General features: G+C 38.3%; 1 protein-coding gene across 3 annotated transcripts in view; it reads right to left on the minus strand.

The window, feature by feature from the left end:
* STAG1 (STAG1 cohesin complex component) overlaps positions 1–20,390 on the minus strand; it is a 415,374-nt gene that overhangs the window by 115,885 nt on the left and 279,099 nt on the right. For all 3 annotated transcript variants that reach the window (XM_012451163.2, XM_064378722.1, XM_012451164.2), the window contains 2 exons: positions 18,108–18,222; positions 5,253–5,370 (listed from right to left, as the gene is read on the minus strand). In XM_012451163.2, the coding sequence (XP_012306586.1) occupies positions 5,253–5,370; positions 18,108–18,222 (233 nt within the window). The remainder of the gene's footprint in view (positions 1–5,252; positions 5,371–18,107; positions 18,223–20,390) is intronic.

Here is a 20,390-nt window from a genome sequence, read left to right on the forward strand (position 1 = left end):
TCACTTATAAACTAAAATGCTCTATATCATCTGACTTCTGCTTCTATTACATCTTGTATCACTGATTCATTATGTTCTAGCTAATGCATCTCCTAGAAGACAACATCATTCATGTTTCAGATACTCTGAATGGCTATTTCCTATGCCTAGATGGCTCTTTTATGACACTACCCATGCCTGGTCCCTTATAGTTTAGTTTCTTTTTTTTTTGAGATGGAGTTTCGCTCTGTTGCCCAGGCTGGAGTGCTCTAGTGAGATATTGGCTCACTGCAACCTCCACCTTCTGGGTTCAAGTGATTATTATGCCTCAGGCTCCTAAGTAGATGGGATGATAGGAGTGTGCCACCACACTCAGCTAATGTTTTGGATTTCTAATAGAAATGGGGTTTCACCATGCTTGTCTCTAACACCTGATCTGAAGACCTGACTGCCTGCTTCAGCTTCCCAAAGTGGTAGGATTAAAGACATGAGCCACCGTATGTGGCCACCAGTTTCTTGGCTCATAGGTGGCCTGCTCTGGAAAGTCTTCCATAGGAATTCAACCTAAAGACAGATCCCCTATAATTATCCACCAAAGCTACTTAATAACTCTTGAAATTATTTTGAATATTCACACAATTTTGGTCTGCCTTTCCCAGGACAATGTAAGCTCCATATTGGCAGTGAGCTGATCTAGCATAACACTGTACTCTCAGCACAGCATAATATTTGACTCACATGAAGTAGCCAATATATATTTTTAAATTATTAATGAATTGATAATTCTTGCTTTGAAGAATCTTATTATTTACAGTTACTTCATTCATTAACTGGATTACAGAATTTTAGCACTAGAAATGACCAAAGAAGGTTATCTAGTTAAAGTTTCTCAGCTAGGCGCAGTGGCTCACGCCTGTAATTCCAGCACTTTCGGAGGCTGAGGCAGGTTGGATCACTTGAAGTCAGAAGTTCGAGACCAGCCTGGCCAACATGGTGAAACCACATCTCTACTAAAAATTAAAAAATTAGCCAAGCGTGGTGGTGGGCACCTGTAATGCCAGCTACTTGGGATGTTGACACATGAGAATCGCTTGAACCCTGGAGGTGGAGGTTTCAGTCAGCGGAGATCTGCCACTGCACTACAACCTGGGCGAAAGAGTGAGGCTCAGTCTCAAAAAATAAATTAAAAAGAAGTTTCTCATTTTATACTTTAAGAAGCAGAGATCCAGAAGCTACATGATTTGGTTATGGTCTTATTACCTGGTGGCAGAACTGTTGACAAGAACCCAGACCTTCACATTATACTAAAAATTTATCTAGAAACTTCATTTTGCTGTAAAACACCCCCCTCCCTTCCCGTACACTCATAAAAATACTGCAAGACCGTTTTAAGGCCACTGTGATTTAAACTGATGATGGTAGTCTGTTACAGTGTGTCTGTTTTCCCAAAATTTAATCCTACATCTCCAACTGCTAACTAGAGCCTTCTCCACTGGAATTCTACCACATTCCACCTATCTAAAAAATTACTTAATTTCTAATCAGTCTTTAAAAAAAAGTTTACTGGCAGCATTTTGTTATCATAAAATACTAGCACAGAAAATTAATTTAGATTTCACTCCATGCCAGAGCTTATATGTGGTTTGCATGTGGAACAACATGCATATAGATAAAATGTATAAAAAAGTTAAGTCAGAGGGGGGTGCAGAAAAAAAAAAGTTATTCGGTAGATATAGTTCTGCCAACTGTTATGCCTAATTTCCTAGACTATGCCTATCTAGATTCAACCACTAAAACTGTGGTTGACTTTCAAAAATGTTCTCATCTGGTAAGTTACTTTTCTAGCTATAACTAATCAACCAAACCCAAGTCAAGTCAAACCAACCTTTTGACTGGAAATTAAAAAAAACCCAATGTCAACTGAATTTAAACCACAATGAAACACCTAATAGTATATATTTTAACAAGTAAAATCCATCTAGACCACCTTCATGACTGAAAGACTTGGTAATTATTATTTACTGACTTTCACACCTTATTTATACGAGAGAAAGTTAACAATATCAAGGCATACCAACTTGTCTCTTCCTTTCTTATATTCTTTGCCTTCCTTCTTCTTGGAAATAACCTTATAGAATATTAGGTGATATACAGAAAATGACTTAGAATAAGAATTGAGAAGCTCTAACTCACTCTGGCAATTTTATGGCTGCAAACAAGGTAAGGAAAATGAATGGAGCCTACCAATGAACACTAATCTGAGGCCCTCTACTTAAGTGTTCATTAGGCAGTAGTCATTAGAAGGAAAATTAATTTTTATCAGGGAAAATATTAAGGCTAGTTAGAAATAGAATGTGTAAGCCGGGGAGTGGTGGCTCACATCTGTAATCCTAGCACTTTGGGAGGCTGAGGCGGGTGGATCACCTGAGGTAAGGAGTTCAAGACCAGCCTGGCCAACATGGTGAACCCGTCTCTACCGAAAATATAAAAATTAGTCAGGCATGGTGGTGCATGCCTGTAGTCCCAACGACTTGGGAAGCTGAGATGGGAGGACTGCTTAAGCCCGGGAGGCAGAGGTTGTAGTGAGCCAAGATCACGCCACTGCACTCCAAGCTGGGCAACAGAGTGTATGTTCATATTCCTGTTATCACAAAAGTGAATGGAACTCAAAATACAGTGGACAGTTTCACCTAGAGAGCAGAGGGCCCTGTCAACTTAACTACAGGATCATCTTCTTTCTTTCGAGACGGAGTCTCGTTCTGTTGCCTAGGCAGGAGTGAAGTGGTTCAATCTCAGTGCACTGAAACCTCTGCCTCCAGGGTTCAAGTGATACTCCTGCCTCAGCCTCCCGAGTAGCTGGGATTACAGGAACCTGCCAACATGCCTGGATAATTTTTGTATTCTTAGTAGAGACGGGGTTTCACCATGTTGGCCATGCTGGTCTTGAACTTCTGACCTCAGATGATCCACCTGCTTCGGCCTCCCAAAGTGCTGGGATTACAGGCGTGAGCCATGGCGTCCAGTTGAGGGTCACCTTCTTACTAAGGCCATAGAGTGAAAAACCATGTGCAAATAAAGTAAATAATAATTACAGCTAGAGACATAGCATAATAATCTTTTCCTTAAAAGGTCTGAGAAAAGTTTGGGAAGGATTTGTGTCATAATAATTAAGAAAAATATTTTAAGTTTAGAAGAGGATGGCCAGGCACAGTGGCTTATGCCTGTAATCCCAATCCCAGCACTTTGGGAGGGATTAGGGACGGGAAGATCACCTGAGGTCAGGAGTTCAAGACCAGTCTGACCAACATGGATAAACCCCATCTCTACTAAAAATACAAAATTAGCCAGGTGTGGTGGTGCATGCCTGTAATCCCAGCTACTCAGGAGGCTGAGGCAGGAGAATCATTTGAACCCGAAAGGCGGAGGTGCCATAAGCCGAGATTGCGCCATTGCACTCCATCCTGGGCAACAAAAGCAAAACTCCATCTCAGAAAAAAAAAAGAAGAGACATTTTGGGCCAATTTACCAGAGTATATCTGTGTTTAATGCAAACTTGTTTCTCTCACTGAATTATGTCAAAGTCAGAATAGATAATACCAACGAGTATCACAGCTTAGAAAGAACGCTGGGGGATGCTCACTTTCCCAGTAACCTGTATGGGTAGTCTACTACGGAGGATGGCTCATTATGCTCTTGTAATATTTCAAAAGGTTGAACCACACAAGAGGGTAGAGGAAGCAGAAAAGGAACTCAATAGAACATTTTATTGCCTAATCTTCACAGGTATATAAGGTACACAAGGAAATAATGTCTGTTATAGAAAAAAGGAAACTACGGATCAGAAAATTTGAGAATGTAAGTAACAAGAGACAGAATTAAAAATCTGAATCACTATTTCTTTTGATTCGGGCCAGACGCGGTGGCTCATGCCTGTAATCCAAGCACTATGGTAGGCCGAGATGGGAAGATTACCTGAGATAAGGAGTTTGAGGCCAGTCTGGTCAACATGGTGAAACCCTGTCTCTAATAAAAGTAATAAAAGTAGCCAAGCATGGTGGCATGAGGCTGTAGTCCCACCTACTCAGGAGCCTGAGGCAGGAGAATCACATGAACCTGGGAGGCAGAGGTTTCAGTGAGCCGAGATTGCACCACTGCACTCCAGTCTGGGAGACACAGTAACACTCAGTCTCCAAAAAAAAAAAAAAAAAAAAAAAAATTTTCTTTTGATTCTGAAGTCCATGTTCAATCTATCATCAGCCTTACTTACATAAAGCCATCAGTAACGTTCTAAGGCTATTGTATGAATTAAATGAGTTACCAGTTCTTTAAAGTACTGTTGTGGGTTAGTATGAAAACACAACCATACAAAGAAATAAGCATTTCTAGTTCTAATGAGCTAACGTGCAGCTTTTAGAACACAAGCTCTCTATTAGGTATACATGTTCAATTTGCTGTGCATACTATTATGTAGCATATAAAAAGATGCATACTTCAAAAATAATCATGTGGCTATTATGTCTCCTATTTCCTAAATAGCCAGGTAAATGACCTTATCTCTGATTTCCTGATTTTCACCTTAAAGAAAATATAACAAAAGAGGGGATGGTATAAAAGGTTTAAAAAGGTATAAAAGGTTTTTCCAAGTTCACATATAAATGAAGCCAAAAAAAATTCTAGATGCACTTAAAAACATCATTAAGTACATCAGTATTTTGTATCTCAAATCAGCATCAAGAAAATCCTTTTGGACAGGTACAGTGGCTCATGCCTGTAACCCCAGCACTTTGGAAGACGGAGGCAGGAAGACTGCTTGAGGCAGTCTGGGAAACACAGCGAGATCCCTGTCTCCACAAAACGTTAAAAACTTAGCTGAGTGTGGTGGCTTCTCCCTACAGTCTAAGGTAAGAGGATCCCTTGAGCCCAGTAGTTCAAGGTTGCAGTGAGCTATGATTGGGCCACTGCACTACAGCGTGGGTGACAGAGCAAGACCCTGTCACTTAAATTTAAAAAAGAAAATGTAAAGAAGAAAATCTGACTATTACATGACACACATGGATTTTTAAAAATTTATATGGCGTGGTAGCAGTATTAATATATAAAGATGTTTTAAATGACTGAGACATCCTTACTTATTATAGAAAACAAATTGTTCTCTTGGTGAAAATACATAGCATGCTTATATATACTCATTTTTAAGAAGTGATCAATATATACTTGCATATCTACCAATGGAAATACAAAATCATGTAAATTAACTTGTGAAAATACTATACCTTCCTCTCCTTGAACTGGTTCTTCTAACAGCAACTCTGTCATACATTCCCAGTCTTTTAACAGTTCTTGAGAGCTCTCCCATAAACTGTCCACCAAGTAGGCTGCATGTTCATGTAACTAAAAAGAAGAAATCAAGTATCACCAAAGGACATTTAATAAAGAAACTATTAATAATCTGAGTTAAGAAATCATTTTTTTCCTAATTAAAATGGCTTGGTCTCTATGATTCTAAAAACCACTTAGAGAACAATATACAAATTCATATTACACTGTCAATAGTGTAGATGCAGTATGTAGAATCAACTTTTTAACATTTACAGTAGTAAAATTAAGGCATCTCCTTAGTCCAATGATATCATTTATAGACAAGGAAATAGAGCATACCTAGTTAGAAAATTTCAGAAGTTATATGCTAGATCTAGGTCACTTTTCGCTACTCCTTGTGGTCTCTTCAACTATCATTAATTTTGAAAGGAAATCATTTTCCTTCAGAATTCCCTTAGAAACTTTGATAGCAGCTGTACTTACTTCACACCTCTGTCATCTTAGTCAAAATAAAAAATGGAAATTATTCCATCTCTCTATTATTCTACTCTCATTTCCACTGGCCTCACTACATTTCGTACTCCACCCCCATTTTCTGTTGGTCATTATTTCCTCGACAATTTTCTTTGGAACCCATGTTCCCACAGTAAACAATCACAGTTAAGGTATTCATCAAACACTTCACATCAAACTCTCTACCACTTGCCAGTCATTAAGCCTTCGAATATATTATCCCCCCTGCACATGGAGTCTTGCTCTGTCGCCCAGGCTGGAATGCAGTGGCTCGACCTTGGCTAACTGTAACTTCTACCTTCCTGGGTTCAAGTGATTTTCTTGCCTCAGCCTCCCAAGTAGCTGGGATTATAGGCCCATGCCATGATGCCTGGCTCATTTTTGTATTTTTAGTAGAGATAAGGTTTCACCTTGTTGGCCAGGCTGGCCTTGAACTCCTGACCTCAAGAGATCTGCCTGCCAAAGTGCTGGGATTACAAGTGTGTGCCACTGCTCTGGGCCCTGAGAGTATTACTCTAATGAAGCTCTACAGGGAAGGTAAGCACAGAAGGTGTTGGCACTATTCTGGTTTCTGCTACTTACAAGTAACTTCTCTGCCCTTATATAAAAGATCTTCTACTTTTGAGGCTCATTGCATTCAGTTAGTCAAAAAACCCTTGTAATCAGTGTTAGTCAAACCACAGACTGCAACCCACTCTTGGGTTGTTAACCCAATTCAATGCATTGAGAACAAAGATTTAAAAAATGATGTACAGTAGAAAAGAGTACATAGCACATAGAAAGGGTAAATACTATTTCATTAATTGTAATTTGTTATATGTGCTTGTACTTGTGAGAGAAAATGTTTTTCTCATCATAAGTAGTGGCCCAAAAGTATGAGTTACCCTTCTAGACCTACTACTGGTTATCTACTCTTATCTTGGCACATTCAGCACTTGAGTTGATTTTCTTCCTCATTCCTATCTGTATAATTACTCTTAACTTCAGCGTTTTTTTTGAGACAGGGTCTTGCTGTGTTGCACAGGCTGGAGTGCAGTGGCACAATCACGGCTCACTGCCCCCTTGACCTCCCAGGCTCCAGTGATCCTCCCACCTTAGCCCCTGGAGTAGCTAGGACTACAGATGTGTGCTACCAAATCTGGCTAATTTTTGTTTTTTGGTAAAGATGGAGTTACCATGTTACTAGCCTGGTTTTGGCATGAATTTTAATGACTTATGTAATACTCTGCTTTTTCTGACACTAATCCAATACTTAATTTCTACTACATTTAAAATCTCACGCTGGCTCCAGAAATGCCTAACAAAAACCACATAAACAACATGTCCCAGTGAATTCCATCAAAGTCAGAGTAAATAATACTGATTAACATCTTACCTTGTAAATAACATAGGAAAAGGTCTGAGGAAGATATCTTTAAACTTTCTGAACTCGCATATTCTGAGAAACTATCCTTAGAACACCCGTAACATTATTCTAACAGCCACAGGCACAAGAGGTGCACAACTCAAGAGTTAAAGCTTAACAATGGCAGCAGAAAAAAAATAGTTGTTTCAAAACTGTTGCTGTTAACCCATGCTAAATTGAAGAGTTATTGTTTAATGGGCACAGTTTCAGTTTGAGAAGATTTGAAAAAGTTCTGGAGATGGATGGCAGTGATGATGACTGCACAGTAATATGAATGTCCTTAATGCCATGAATTGTATACTTAACAAGGTAAATTTTGTTTTATGTATTTTACAATATACATATCAGATGAATATGCTTTTATGCTTGATTATGTGTATTTCTATAGAATAGATATATAAAGATTTACAATTGTGTGTATTTGGCAGCTTCAATAAATAAAAAATATCCCTTCTATCCCTCTTAATGCTTTTGCTCTTTAATTCTGGTTTATCTTGTATGATATTGCCCCCTCTGCTATCTTTATATAACCATTTATTAGTTATTTCAGCCTTTATCCAGCCTATTATTTATAAACTTCCTATGTTACTTTAAAAGGTGTTTGTAAATAGCATATAGCTATTTTTCATTTCTTTATTTCAATCCTAAATGATAGTATGCATTTAATAAAGCATGTTACTGGGATAATTCATGCTGGAAATATTGCTGGCATTGCATTCTCTGTGCTCTATTTGTGATGTTTTCTTGGTTACTTTATCTGTCCTTCATGCAGGGTTTTATTTTCCAACATTTTTCTATTACCAAAATCCTTAGCCTGTTTTTCACTTCTCTTTATTGAATTTGAGCATTATACTCCTACATTTAAAAAATAACAATAGATATTTGCCTTAAACTTCAATGTCATATTTTTTACATTTTTTTTTTCAAATTTATTTGTTCACCAATGTTTCTTATACTCCTTTTCCCCCTTTTATTATATCCATTTTTCACTTTCCTAGAAAATATGTTCAAGTAATAATCTGGATATAGAGTCTATTAGGCAATAATCTGACTGCCTCTTCTTTTAGTTCTTTCCCTTCATTGTTTCTTTTTTATTATATTATATTATATTATATTACATTATATTATTTTATTTTATTTCAGAGACAGAGTCTGACTCTGTTGCCCAGGCTGGAGTGCACTGGCATAATCTCAGTCACTGCAACCTCTGCCTCCTGGGTTCAAAAGATTCTCCAGGCTCAGCTTTCTAAGTAGCTGGGATTACAGGCACGTGCCACCATGCCTGGTTAATTTTTGTATTTTTAGTAGAGACAGGCTTTCACCATGTTGGCCAGGTTGTTTTGAACTCCTGACTTCAAGTGATCCACCTACCCTGGCCTCCCAAATTATTGGGATTGCAGGCATGAGCCACTGTGCCTGGCCTTTCTTCATTGTTTTTGTTATCTTACAGAGCTCCTACTAAACAATATAAAAAGTTTTCTTAATCTGTACTGTACTTTAATTTCTCTTTCATACTTTTTTTTTTTTTTTTTTTTTTGAGATGGAGTCTAGCTCTGTTGCCCAGGACGCAGTGGCACAATCTCTGCTCACAGTCACCTCCTGCTTTTCGGGTTCAAGAGATTCTTCTGCCTCAAGCCTCCTCAGTAGCTGGGACCACAGGTGCGTGCCACCATGCAGCCCTGCTAATTTTTTTTTTTTTTTTTTTTAGCAGAAACAGGGTTTTACTATGTTGGCCAGGCTGGTCTCAACCTCCTGACCTCAGGTGATCTGCCCACTTGGACCTCCCAAAGTGCTGGGATTACAGGTACAAGTCACCACCTGGCCCATACTTTTCATTTCTTTCCTCTTTTGTATTGTTTCCTGGAAAAATTCCTTGGCTCTACAGCTAATCCTTGGTTGTATATATTCAGGCCACTTACTGATTTTCCTCATTTTTATTTTTAGAAATCAAGTTTTTAATTTCTATGTATACTCTTCCTCTTTCATAAAAGCTTCTTTGTATACTAGGGTATTAATTAAATATTTTCATCAGTATGTTGAGTTTTCTCCTTCCTTGCTCCTTTGGCTGTAAAGCAGAAAGAGGGAATCCATAACCAGGAGACTTTCCTCCTATTGTATAAGTATTCAACTAGTCTTCTGAATGGAAAAATTTCCAGTCCCTCCTAGTGGCCATAAATTACCTACAGCATTCACTACTTTGCTTCTCAGACCCATTATCCACATCCCAAATGCCTGGACCAGCAGTTCTAAAGTGATGAATAGGCTCAGATAAAGGATAGCTACATAATTAGTACCTAGAGGTTACTCTTTCACCAGTCTCTGCTGCTCTGATCTTTGGTGTATTTCACAGTTCCACCAGAAAAACATCAGTTAAAATAAAACAAATAAACAAGAAAACATTTCTGTGCACTATTCACAATAGCAAAGACATGGAATCAAGCAAATGCCATCAATGACAGACTGGATAAAGACAATATGGTATGTATGTATGTGTGTGTGTGTGTGTGTGTGTGTGTATATATATACATACACACACACACACACACACACACACACACACACACACCATGGAATACTATGCAGCTACAAAATAAGAATGAGATCAAGTCTTTTGCAGGAACATGGATGGAGCTGGTGGCTACCATCCTTAGGAAAATAACACAGGAACAGAAAACCAGATACTACATGTTCTCATTTATAAGTGGGAGCTAAATGATAAGAACTTATGAACACAAAGAAGGAAACAACAGACACTGAGGTCTACTTGAGGGTGGTGGGTGGGAGGAGGGAGAGGAGCTTTCTTCAAGATAGCTACTGGGTACTGGGCTTAATACCTGGGTGATAAAATAATCTGTACAACACCCTGTGACACATATTTACCTATATAACAAATCTCCATATTTGATACTGAACCTAAAATAAAAGTAAAAAAAAAAAAAATCCAATAACTAGTAATAAAATAGAACTATAATACTATTCTGTTAAAAAACGATTTTCTATTTTTGCCTCAGGTGGCTATGTGTTATAGAGCTAATGGAATTCATAGTCTTTTCCCATTTCCTTTATTGCTTCCACAAATTCCTCACTATTTTGGTGAACTGGTAATATCTCTTTCATCTTGATTACTTAGCTTGAGGTTTTTGGTGGAATAGCTGACAGCATAATTCAAGGCTTCAAGTAGTATAATTCCATTAGCATAAGTCAGCATTCTTAAGAATGATTTTTTCATGTCTTGAACTAAGGCATATTAAAATTCAGTTTTTGAATGATGTCACTGTTCCTATCAGAAATTTTGAGTTTGTGGTAGCTAATTTTAATGCAGATGTTGGCTTATTTAACAATTTACTAATTTTTCTGACTGCAAGGTGGTGGTACAGTAGAATGCATTCTGTTAACACCAACACCCAGTTTTTTAAAACTCAATATGTAAATCAGAAGGGAAAGATAATGCATTGGCCCATTTTCTAATGAGAGTTTCATATTTCCCATTATTACTAACAATGATCAGAGCAACAAGATCAGTTAGTGATTGGCTTGAGATAGTATTTATGATAGTCTTTCTGTCTTAGGGCATTTGCGATAGCAATGAAACACTGGTCTCAAACTTCTACATGAACACCAGGTAAATCTGTGATTGAGGAAAAAAAAACTCTAACACACTAGTAAGGGTAAAAGGCTACAATCACCTTTCAGACATTTCACATCAAAAATCTATTAGTGAAAGACAAAGCTATGAGAAAGGCTTTGAAGTCATTGATTAATGAGTACAAAATACAGTTTGATAGGATAGATCAGTATGGTAACTATAGTTTACAATAATCTACTGTATATTTCTAGATAAAGAGAAGAGAATATATAGAAGGTTCCTAGCATGAAGGCAAATATTCAAGGTGATGAATATCCCAAATTCATTAGATTTTTATAAATTATATATGAATGTATTAAATCATCACACGTACTCCAAAATTATGTAAATCTACTATGTACCAATAAAAAGGTAACTGAGTTAAAAAAAAAAAAATCCCTGGCATTGAAATGGAAATAAAATACTAAAAAAGGAAAATAAGTTGGGCGCAATGGCTCATGGCTATAATCCCAGCACTCTGGGAGGCCAAGGCAGGAGGATCATGAGGTCAGGAGATCAAGACCATCCTGGCTAACATGGTGAAACCCCATCTCTACTAAAACTACAAAATATTTGCCAATTTGCCACGTGTGGTGGTGCATTAATGTAGTCCCACCTACTCGGGAGGCTGAGGCAGGAGAACTGCTTGAACTCGGGAGGCGGAGGTTGCGGTGAGTCGAGATTGCACCACTACACTCCAACCTGAGCGACAGAGTGAGACTCCATCTCAAAAAGAAAAAAAAAAGTTGTCTAAAAACAATTTTTGGTGTCATAATTCTACAAAAATAATGTAAAAAATGTAAAAATCAGGTAGCTGGCAAGCAATATTTGTACTCTTAAAATTTAGATGAATATAAAAGGTAACTCTGGGCCGGGCGCGGTGGCTCAAGCCTGTAATCCCAGCACTTTGGGAGGCCGAGGCGGGTGGATCACGAGGTCAAGAGATCGAGACCATCCTGGTCAACATGGTGAAACCCCGTCTCTACTAATACAAAAAATTAGCTGGGCACGGTGGCGCGTGCCTGTAATCCCAGCTACTCAGGAGGCTGAGGCAGGAGAATTGCCTGAATCCAGGAGGCGGAGATTGCGGTGAGCCGAGATCGCGCCATTGCGCTCCAGCCTGGGAAACAAGAGCGAAACTCCGTCTCAAAAAAAAAAAAAAAAAAATAAAAAAATAAAAGGTAACTCTGTAATGAATAAATATCCATTGTATAGGCCAGGCACAGTGGCTCACGTCTGTAATCTTAGCACTTTAGGAGGTCAAGACAGGTGACTCATCTGAGGTCAGGAATTCGAGACCAGCCTGGCCAACATCATAAAACCTCATCTCTACTAAAAATACAAAAATTAGCTGGGCGTGGTGCCAGGCGCTGTAATCCCAGCAACTCAGGAAGCTGAGGTAGGAGGATGGCTTGAACCTGGGAGGTGGAGTCTGCAGTGAGTCAAGATCATGCCATTGCACTCCAGCCTTGGTAACAAGAGCAAAACTTGGTCTCACAAAAAAAAAAAAAAAAAACTATTGCACAGCAAAATAAAAGCATATTAAATTTTATTTATAAAGTATATATAGCATACATAAATTAAAATCATATATAAAACAATGTTTATATTTACATGGATTTTTACTGTGCTACCCTGCTGGATGTGAAGTGTATGAAATAAATTTTTTTCCAGGCTTTCTTCTAAGTTTGTATATAAGATAAACTAATCTCATTTTCCTGGTGATTTTTGTGTTTTTTTAGATATATTCTGAATCATCTTCAATGTTACCCCTAATATTATACATCAAGTTTTCTTTGCCTGTTAACTTCTCTGTCAGATAAATACATTAAAGGGATTCACTGTATAAAGAAAACTTATAGCGATTCCTTTTATGACAAATCATTTACAATATAAATAATCACCTCAAGTTATTAAGCTTAAAATTTCTGAACACACCTACATTGGGTAATTACCTCTACTGAAATAGAGCCAGTCACTGGTGAATCTTAAAAAATGTTAAAAACAAACTAACAAAAACAAGAAGAAACCTTATCATTTTTGCCCTAGGAATAAGCACTCTATGGGAAATTTCCTTTTTTCTTTTTCTTTCTTTCCTTTTTTTTTTGAAGCGAAGTTTTGCTCCTGCTGCCCAGGGTAATGTGCAATGGTGAAATCTCAGTTCATTGCAACCTCTGCCTTCCAGGTTCAAGTAATTCTTCTGCCTCCGCCTCCCAAGTAGCTGGGATTACAGGTGTGCAGCACTGGTTAATTTTGTATTTAGAGTAGAGACGGGGTTTCATCATGTTGGCCAGGCTGGTCTCGAACTCCTGACCTTAGGAAATTCACCTGTCTCAGCCTCCCAAAGTGCTGGGATTACAGGCATGAGCCATCGTGCGTGGCTTCTTTGGGAAATTTGTTAGATGTACCAATAATATAGCTGTTAAATTTTCTGTCTTAAATGACTGTCACAATTAGCCTCATCATTCTATATGCACATAAGAAGGGTGACCACATTGCCATAATATCCAAATGTTCTGGGTTATTCTTGTTGTTTTGAAATATTTACTAATAGCATCCTGTTCCTCTGAAAAGCAAAAAATTCTGGAGTCACACTACTTCTGGGGACATCCGTACTCATCACATTCAAGTAAAACTTATCCAACTATTTGGCATGCATCTAAAATACAAAGTATTTTGTCACCTGATACCAATGACTGTCACAGGTTGAAATATCTTAAAAAATCACCTTTTGTTACACAAAGAAAATTACTGACCTGTTAGGACAGATCTCTTAATCTCATTTTACCTGCACTGTAAACCGATTTCAATTCAACATTTTATAATTCTATTAAAAATGTTACTACTCCACATTCCAGTAAAATAAAAAAAAAATAATCAGTTCAGTTAATCCTAGGTAAGTGTCTGTGAAGTGGTTTGTTCTCACGCTGCTAATAAAGACATATCCGAGACTGGGAAATTTATAAAGGAAAGAGGTTTAATGGACTCACAGTTCCACATGACTGGAGAGGCCTCACAATCATTGTAGAATGAAGGAAGAGCAAAGGGATGTCTTACATGGTGTCACACAAGAGAGCGTATGTACAGGGGAACTCACATTGATATAACTATCAGATCTCATAAGACTTATTTACTACCATGAGAACGGTATAAGAAAAACCGCCCCCATGAATCAATTATCTCCAACTGGCCTCACCCTTGACATGTGGGAATTATTACAATTCAAGGTGAGATTTGAGTGGGGACAGGGCCAAACCATATCAGTCTGTAACTCATCTATAAAATACTCCTTCGGCTGGGCACAGTGGCTCATGCCTGTAATCCCAGCACTTTGGGAGGCCGAGGTGGGCAGATCATTTGAGGTCAGGAGTTCACGACAAGCCTGGTCAACATGGCAGAAACCCCATCTTTACTAAAAATACAAAAATTAGCCGGGCATGGTGGCGTATGCTTGCAATCCCAGTTACCCCTCAGGAGGCTGAGACAGGAGTATCGCTTGAACCCAGGAGGTGGAGGCTGCAGTGAGCCAAGACTGCACCACTGCACTCCAGCAAGGAAGACTCCTACTTTATTCTTTCCTTCTTTTTTTTTTTGAGATGCAGTCTCACTCTGTCACCCAGGCTGGAGCACAAGGGGCGCGATCTTGGCTCACTGCAACCGCAGCCTCCCAGGTTCAAGCGATTCTCCTGCCTCAGCCTCCTGTGTAGCTGGTACTACAGGCATGTACCACCACGCCAGGCTAATTTTTTAATTTCTAGTAGAGACAGGGTTTCACCATATTGGCCAGGCTTGTCTTGATTCCTAACCTCAGGTGATCTACCTGCCTTGGCCTCCCAAAGGGCTAGGATTACTGGCGTGAGCCACTGTGCCAGTCTCTACTTTATTAATTTCCAAATCTTCTTTCGAATCAGTATTTCACAAGTCTATTACTAAAATTTTACCAATTTAAGTGTGTAACAGTAAAATAAAGAGAAATTCAGAGTAGAACACAATTTGAATACCATCATACTATAAGAATATGGCTTCATTAAGCATTCATTCTAGGTGTACACTAGTATAAAAAGAGAGATTTTCTTTTTTTTTTTTCTTTGAGATTTTCACTAAGATTATTTCTAGCAAAACACAGGAGACCATAAAGGTCAATATAAGCACCATGAATCAATAGAATTAACCAGAAACCCTTCAATACTATTTGCAGTTGCTTTTGTAGCTGTCAATAATGTAATGCAGGGCCAGGCATGGTGGCTCACGCCTGTAACCCCAGCACTTTGGGAGGCCGAGGCAGGTGGATCACTTGAGGGTAGAAGTTTGAGACCAGCCTAACCAACATGGTAAAATCCCGTCTCTACTAAAAATACAAAAATTTGCCAGGTGTGGTGGTACACACTTGTAGTCCCAGCTACTTGGGAGGCTAAGGTATGAGAATCACTTGAATCTAGGAGACAGAGGTTGCAGTGAGCTGAGATGCCACTGTACTCCAGCCTGGGTGACAGAGCAAGACTCTGTCTCAAAAAAAAAAAACAAAAAGAAGAGAAAAAAGAGAATGCCGCACAGGAAAACTGGCAAATACATTCTAATGCTGTTGTAACACTTTAGCAAATGGTAGCAAACACAGGCATACAGTAAGAGGATCTGAACATGGAGTAGTTAATAAACATTACAAATTATTTCTTTAAATAAAAGATAAAGGCCAGGTACAGTGACTCATGTGTGTACTCCCAGCACTTTGGGAGGCTGAGGCGGGCTGATCACCTGAGGTAAGGAGTTCGAGACCAACCTGACCAATATGCAGAAACCCCATCTCTACTAAAAATACAAAATTAGCCGGGCTTGGTGTTAGATGCCTGTAATCCCAGCTACTTGGGAGGCTGAGGCAGGAGAATCGCTTGAACCTGGGAGGCAGAGGTTGTGGTGAGCCGAGATTGGGCCATTACACTCCAGTCTGGGCAACAAGAGCAAAACTCTGTCTCCAAAAAAAAAAAGGTAAAAAGTTGCCTAAAACTAAGTTCTCATGCCTTTTAATAAATCAGAAAGAAAAGTCCTTGGGCTTTCAGAGATAAAAAAAAAAATTTTCTTTAATTAATAATCAGTTAATGAAGATCATCATATTCCCTAATCTTTTCAGTACATATCACAGACTTATCAATTTCTGAAACTATTATGTTGCTTTTTATTATTGTTGTTGTTAGAGACAGGGTCTTGCACAGGCTGGAGTGCAAATGGTGCGATCATAGCTCACTGCAGCCTGTGCAACTCCTGGATTCAAGGGATCCTCCAACCTTAGCCTCCCAAGTAGCCACCATGCCTGGCTACTTTTTATCCCATTCCTCTAAAATCTAAGGGAGATAAGAGTGTAAGTTGAAATGGTCTAGTAGACGTGATATTTACGGGGTATTCAGTGTTTTACTCAAAAATTCACATATGCATTTTATTCTATAATATATCCACACTTGCTTGTTAAGAAAGTAAGGCTTCAAATTATTACTATGCAAAGTGTGATCCTTGGACCAGTAGCATAGCATTATCTTGGAGACTGTTAGAAATGCAGTATCTCAGGCTCCATTCTAGAGCTACTGAATCAGAATTGGCATTTAAACAAGACCTTCAAGTAATCTGTATACACATTTAAATCACTATTAAACACATTCTTTACTCAAATTCAACTCTCTAGTTTTGTTTCTGACTTTTTCTCTATTCATTGGTAACTCTGCTAAAAAATGGCAGAAACTCCTTTACCACATTCTACTGTTTTGCCCTAACACCCTTCATTCCACTGACTAAGTTCTTCTCCAATTTTAGTTTTCATACAGGCTATCTGTTTGTGTCTCTCTTCCTTATTCCTCCGAAGTTCCCCTCTTACTCTCAAACTTGAGCTTCTTCATCACTGACATTTTAGCACAAACTAAAAACATTTTTTAACAATAAAACTGAGATTTTAGGTTTCATTCTAGGTTTCTAGATGTGCTTTACTTCTGTCACAACTCTATTTTCTGATTATTTATTTTAATTTTTTTTTTTTTTTGAGACAGAATATGGCTCTGTGGCCAAAGGTGGAGTGCAGTGGTGCAATCTCAGCTCAATGCATGCAACCTCTGCCTCCCAGGTTCAAGAGATTCTCGTGCCCCAGTCTCTTAAGTAGCTGTGATTCGAGGTGTGTACCACCACGCCCAGCTAATTTTTTTTTATTTTTAGTAGAGAAGTGGTTTTGCTATATTAGTAGGCTGGTCTCGAATGCCTGGCCTAAAGTGATCTGCACACGTCTGCCTCCCATAGGGCTGGGATTACAAGTGTGAGCCACTGTACCTGGTCTGCAACTCTATTGTCAATCATTTCTAAACCAAGAAGTTAAGTTATTGAGGAGCTTTTGTAGGTTTAATTTACTGTATTCCCTAATGACATGGCAGCAGTAGGAAATATACATTAAAATATCCAAAAAAAAACCCCACATCATTTCGGTAGAAAAACTGCGAAAACAGACTCTGACATGTAAGTGTTAATTACACAATTGTTTCTGAATATAGAACATGGAAATATTGCTATGAGGTTTGTGCAACTATCAATTAAAATATGAATTCATATTTTCTTTCTGCTTACTACATAATTTTCAAACAAGATAAAACTAGTGGTATTAACAGTCTGACAATTTTCACAAACTGTCTAATGTAATGTAAAAGCTACAGGCATAAAAACAAAAAGCAATAATAAAAAAAAAGGTATGCAGGCCGGGCAAGGTGGCTCATGACTGTAATCCTAGCACTTTGGAAGGCTGAGACAGGCAGATCACCTGAGGTCTATAGTTTGAGCCCAGCCTGGCCAACATGGTAAAACCTCGTCTCCACCAAAAATACAAAAATTAGCATGGGATCACCTGTAGTCCCAGCTACTCGGGAGGTTGAGGCAGGACAATCCCTTGAACCCGGGTGAAAGAGGTTGCAGTGAGCCAAGATTACAACACTGCACTCCAGCCTTGGCAAAAGTGAGACCCTGTCTTAAAAAAAAAAAAAAAAAAAGGTATGAAGTATTGCAATACTGTAAAAGTTTAACAATTGCCAGTCTGTATTCAGTGTGGATCCACACCTATATATATGTTCAGAACTTTTCCACAAAAGGTAAAGGTCTGATTCTATAATCATGCAATTCATGAAGGGAACTTTATAAGAAACAGACTTATTTTTATTTGATTGAAAAAAATAAAATGAAGCAACAATTTTATTTAACATGTAATATCATTATAAGAAATAAGGAGTTATCGGGAACATTTTTTACCTCACTTTCAAGAAAGAACAGAACCAGCATCCTAATGAGGTTTCCATTTGGGCTGTTTCTTCCCCTCCTCTTTGCTAATGCTTCTTCGGCTTGTGGGTCATGTCTGCTAAATAGCCTGGAAATAAATAACAGGGCATTACAAAGTTACATGAATATGAACTTTAGTCTTCCCTCACCATGCATTTCAGTTCAGTGTTTAACCAAAAAAAAGAAGGAAAAAAAAAAAGAAAAAGAATATCAGAGATCAGATTACTGATCTATTTCAATAGAAATATCTAACCGATGTCATTATAGGTCAGAAAATGGTGGCATCTGAACAATGTCATACAGGTTAAACTATATATAAGCTGTAAATGGAAACTTTTACTGACAAATAATCAATGTTCAAATGTGTATGAAAATGATAAACACTGCTATAATCCTGTATGATTGATACTAGAGTATGTAATTTTTTTTTTTTTTTTTGAGACGGAGTTTCACTCTTGTTACCCAGGCTGGAGTGCAATGGCGCGATCTCGGCTCACCGCAACCTCCGCCTCCTGGGTTCAGGCAATTCTCCTGCCTCAGCCTCCTGAGTAGCTGGGATTACAGGCACGCGCCACCATGCCCAGCTAATTTTTTGTATTTTTAGTAGAAACAGGGTTTCACCATGTTCACCAGGTTGGTCTTGATCTCTTGACCTCGTGATCCACCCGCTTCGGCCTCCCAAGAGTATGTAATTTTAAACATGAGTTCTATTTTCTTTTTTTTAGAGATGAAGTCTCGCTCTGCTGCCCAGGCTGGAGTGCAGTGGCGCGATCTTGGCTCACTGCAACCTCTGCCTCCCAGTTCAAGCAATTCTCGTGCCTTAGCCTTCCAAGTAGCTAAAATTACAGGTGCGTGCCACCACGCTGGGCCAATTTTTGTATTTTTAGTAGAGATGAGGTTTCACCATGTTGACCAGGCTGGTCTTGCCTGCCTCAGCCTCTGAGTGCTATTTTCTTAAACACTGATTATACACTCACGTAATTATAACATATAATCAAATGTTTCAACAATAATTACAAAAAATTCATGCTTTTAATCATGATTACCTCTTCAATTCTTTTATGCTTCTACCTTATTATCTAGAAACATTATCCACGAACCCAGTAGTTTCCAGTGAAATGACATTAATGGTAAATAAAAAAAATATATCATCTACTTACAAAATATCTGAAATATTGCAGAAAATGATTTGAAATTTTTAATTTGTTTAGATTTATTGTAACCAAACATAAAACTTGCTAAAGATACCTTATTTCAATGCATTGCTCTAGGTAAAAGTGTTATTAGGAGGGAAAAATGACAAAATTCCTGTTCTCATGGGAGCTCTCAATGTAGTGAATAAATGGTAGACAAATATATACTGTTGCTGGTTATAAAGAAAAATTTAAAAAAAGAGATTTATGTATATAGCATGTATTAGTTTATACATAAAAGTCAGAGTAGGCCTCTTAACTGAGAGGCAAAATAACTGAATAAAATGAGAATAATTTCATGTGATATTAAAAGAAACCAATCTCTAGCAGAAAATGACTACAGAGAAGCTGAGGTTTTTAAGGGAGTGGGAAGAAAGGCATATTAGGGGACTAGATAACTTACCTTGAAGCTGTATCTATATAGCTATCATTTAAGAGAAGGTTCTGTTTTATGTGTGACTTTCAGACGGGTGGTAAATGGAAAATATGAATATTAATGATAACGGAAATATACTTATTTATTATTTTTTGGGAAAGTCTCACTCTATCGCCCAGTCTGGAGTGCAGCTGCACAATCTCAGCTCACTGCAACCTCCACCTCCTCCAGGGTTCAAGCGATTCTCTCGTCTCAGTCTCTGAAGTAGCTGAGATTACAGGTGTGCATCACCATGCCCGGCTAATTTATTATATTTTCGGTAGAGATGGGGTTTCACCATATTGGCCAGGCTGGTCTCGAACTCCTGACCTCAAGTGGTCCACCTGCCTCAGCCTCCCAAAGTGCTAGGATTACAGGTAAGAGCCACCACGTCCAGGTTGTATCAATTTAAGTAACTGCAGTTAGTGCATATAAGTATGAGGTACTGAGGAATTGGCTTAAATTTTGAGTATTAAATGTGGAATTTTGGATGATTTACTAAAATATTCATTTCATACAGGTCTTACTACTTTTTGGATGATTGGTTAATACTGTGGATAGCTTATGACTGAACTGCCAGACACTAAGTGTGTGTACCTGTGTAGAGTTATGTATCTTTGAAAGCTGATCATAAAACTCCTGTGTATA

Source organism: Aotus nancymaae, unplaced genomic scaffold (genome assembly GCF_030222135.1).
Source record: "Aotus nancymaae isolate 86718 unplaced genomic scaffold, 86718_ANA_hifiasm-v0.15.2.pri h1tg000019l, whole genome shotgun sequence".
Classification (NCBI taxonomy): domain Eukaryota; kingdom Metazoa; phylum Chordata; class Mammalia; order Primates; family Aotidae; genus Aotus; species Aotus nancymaae.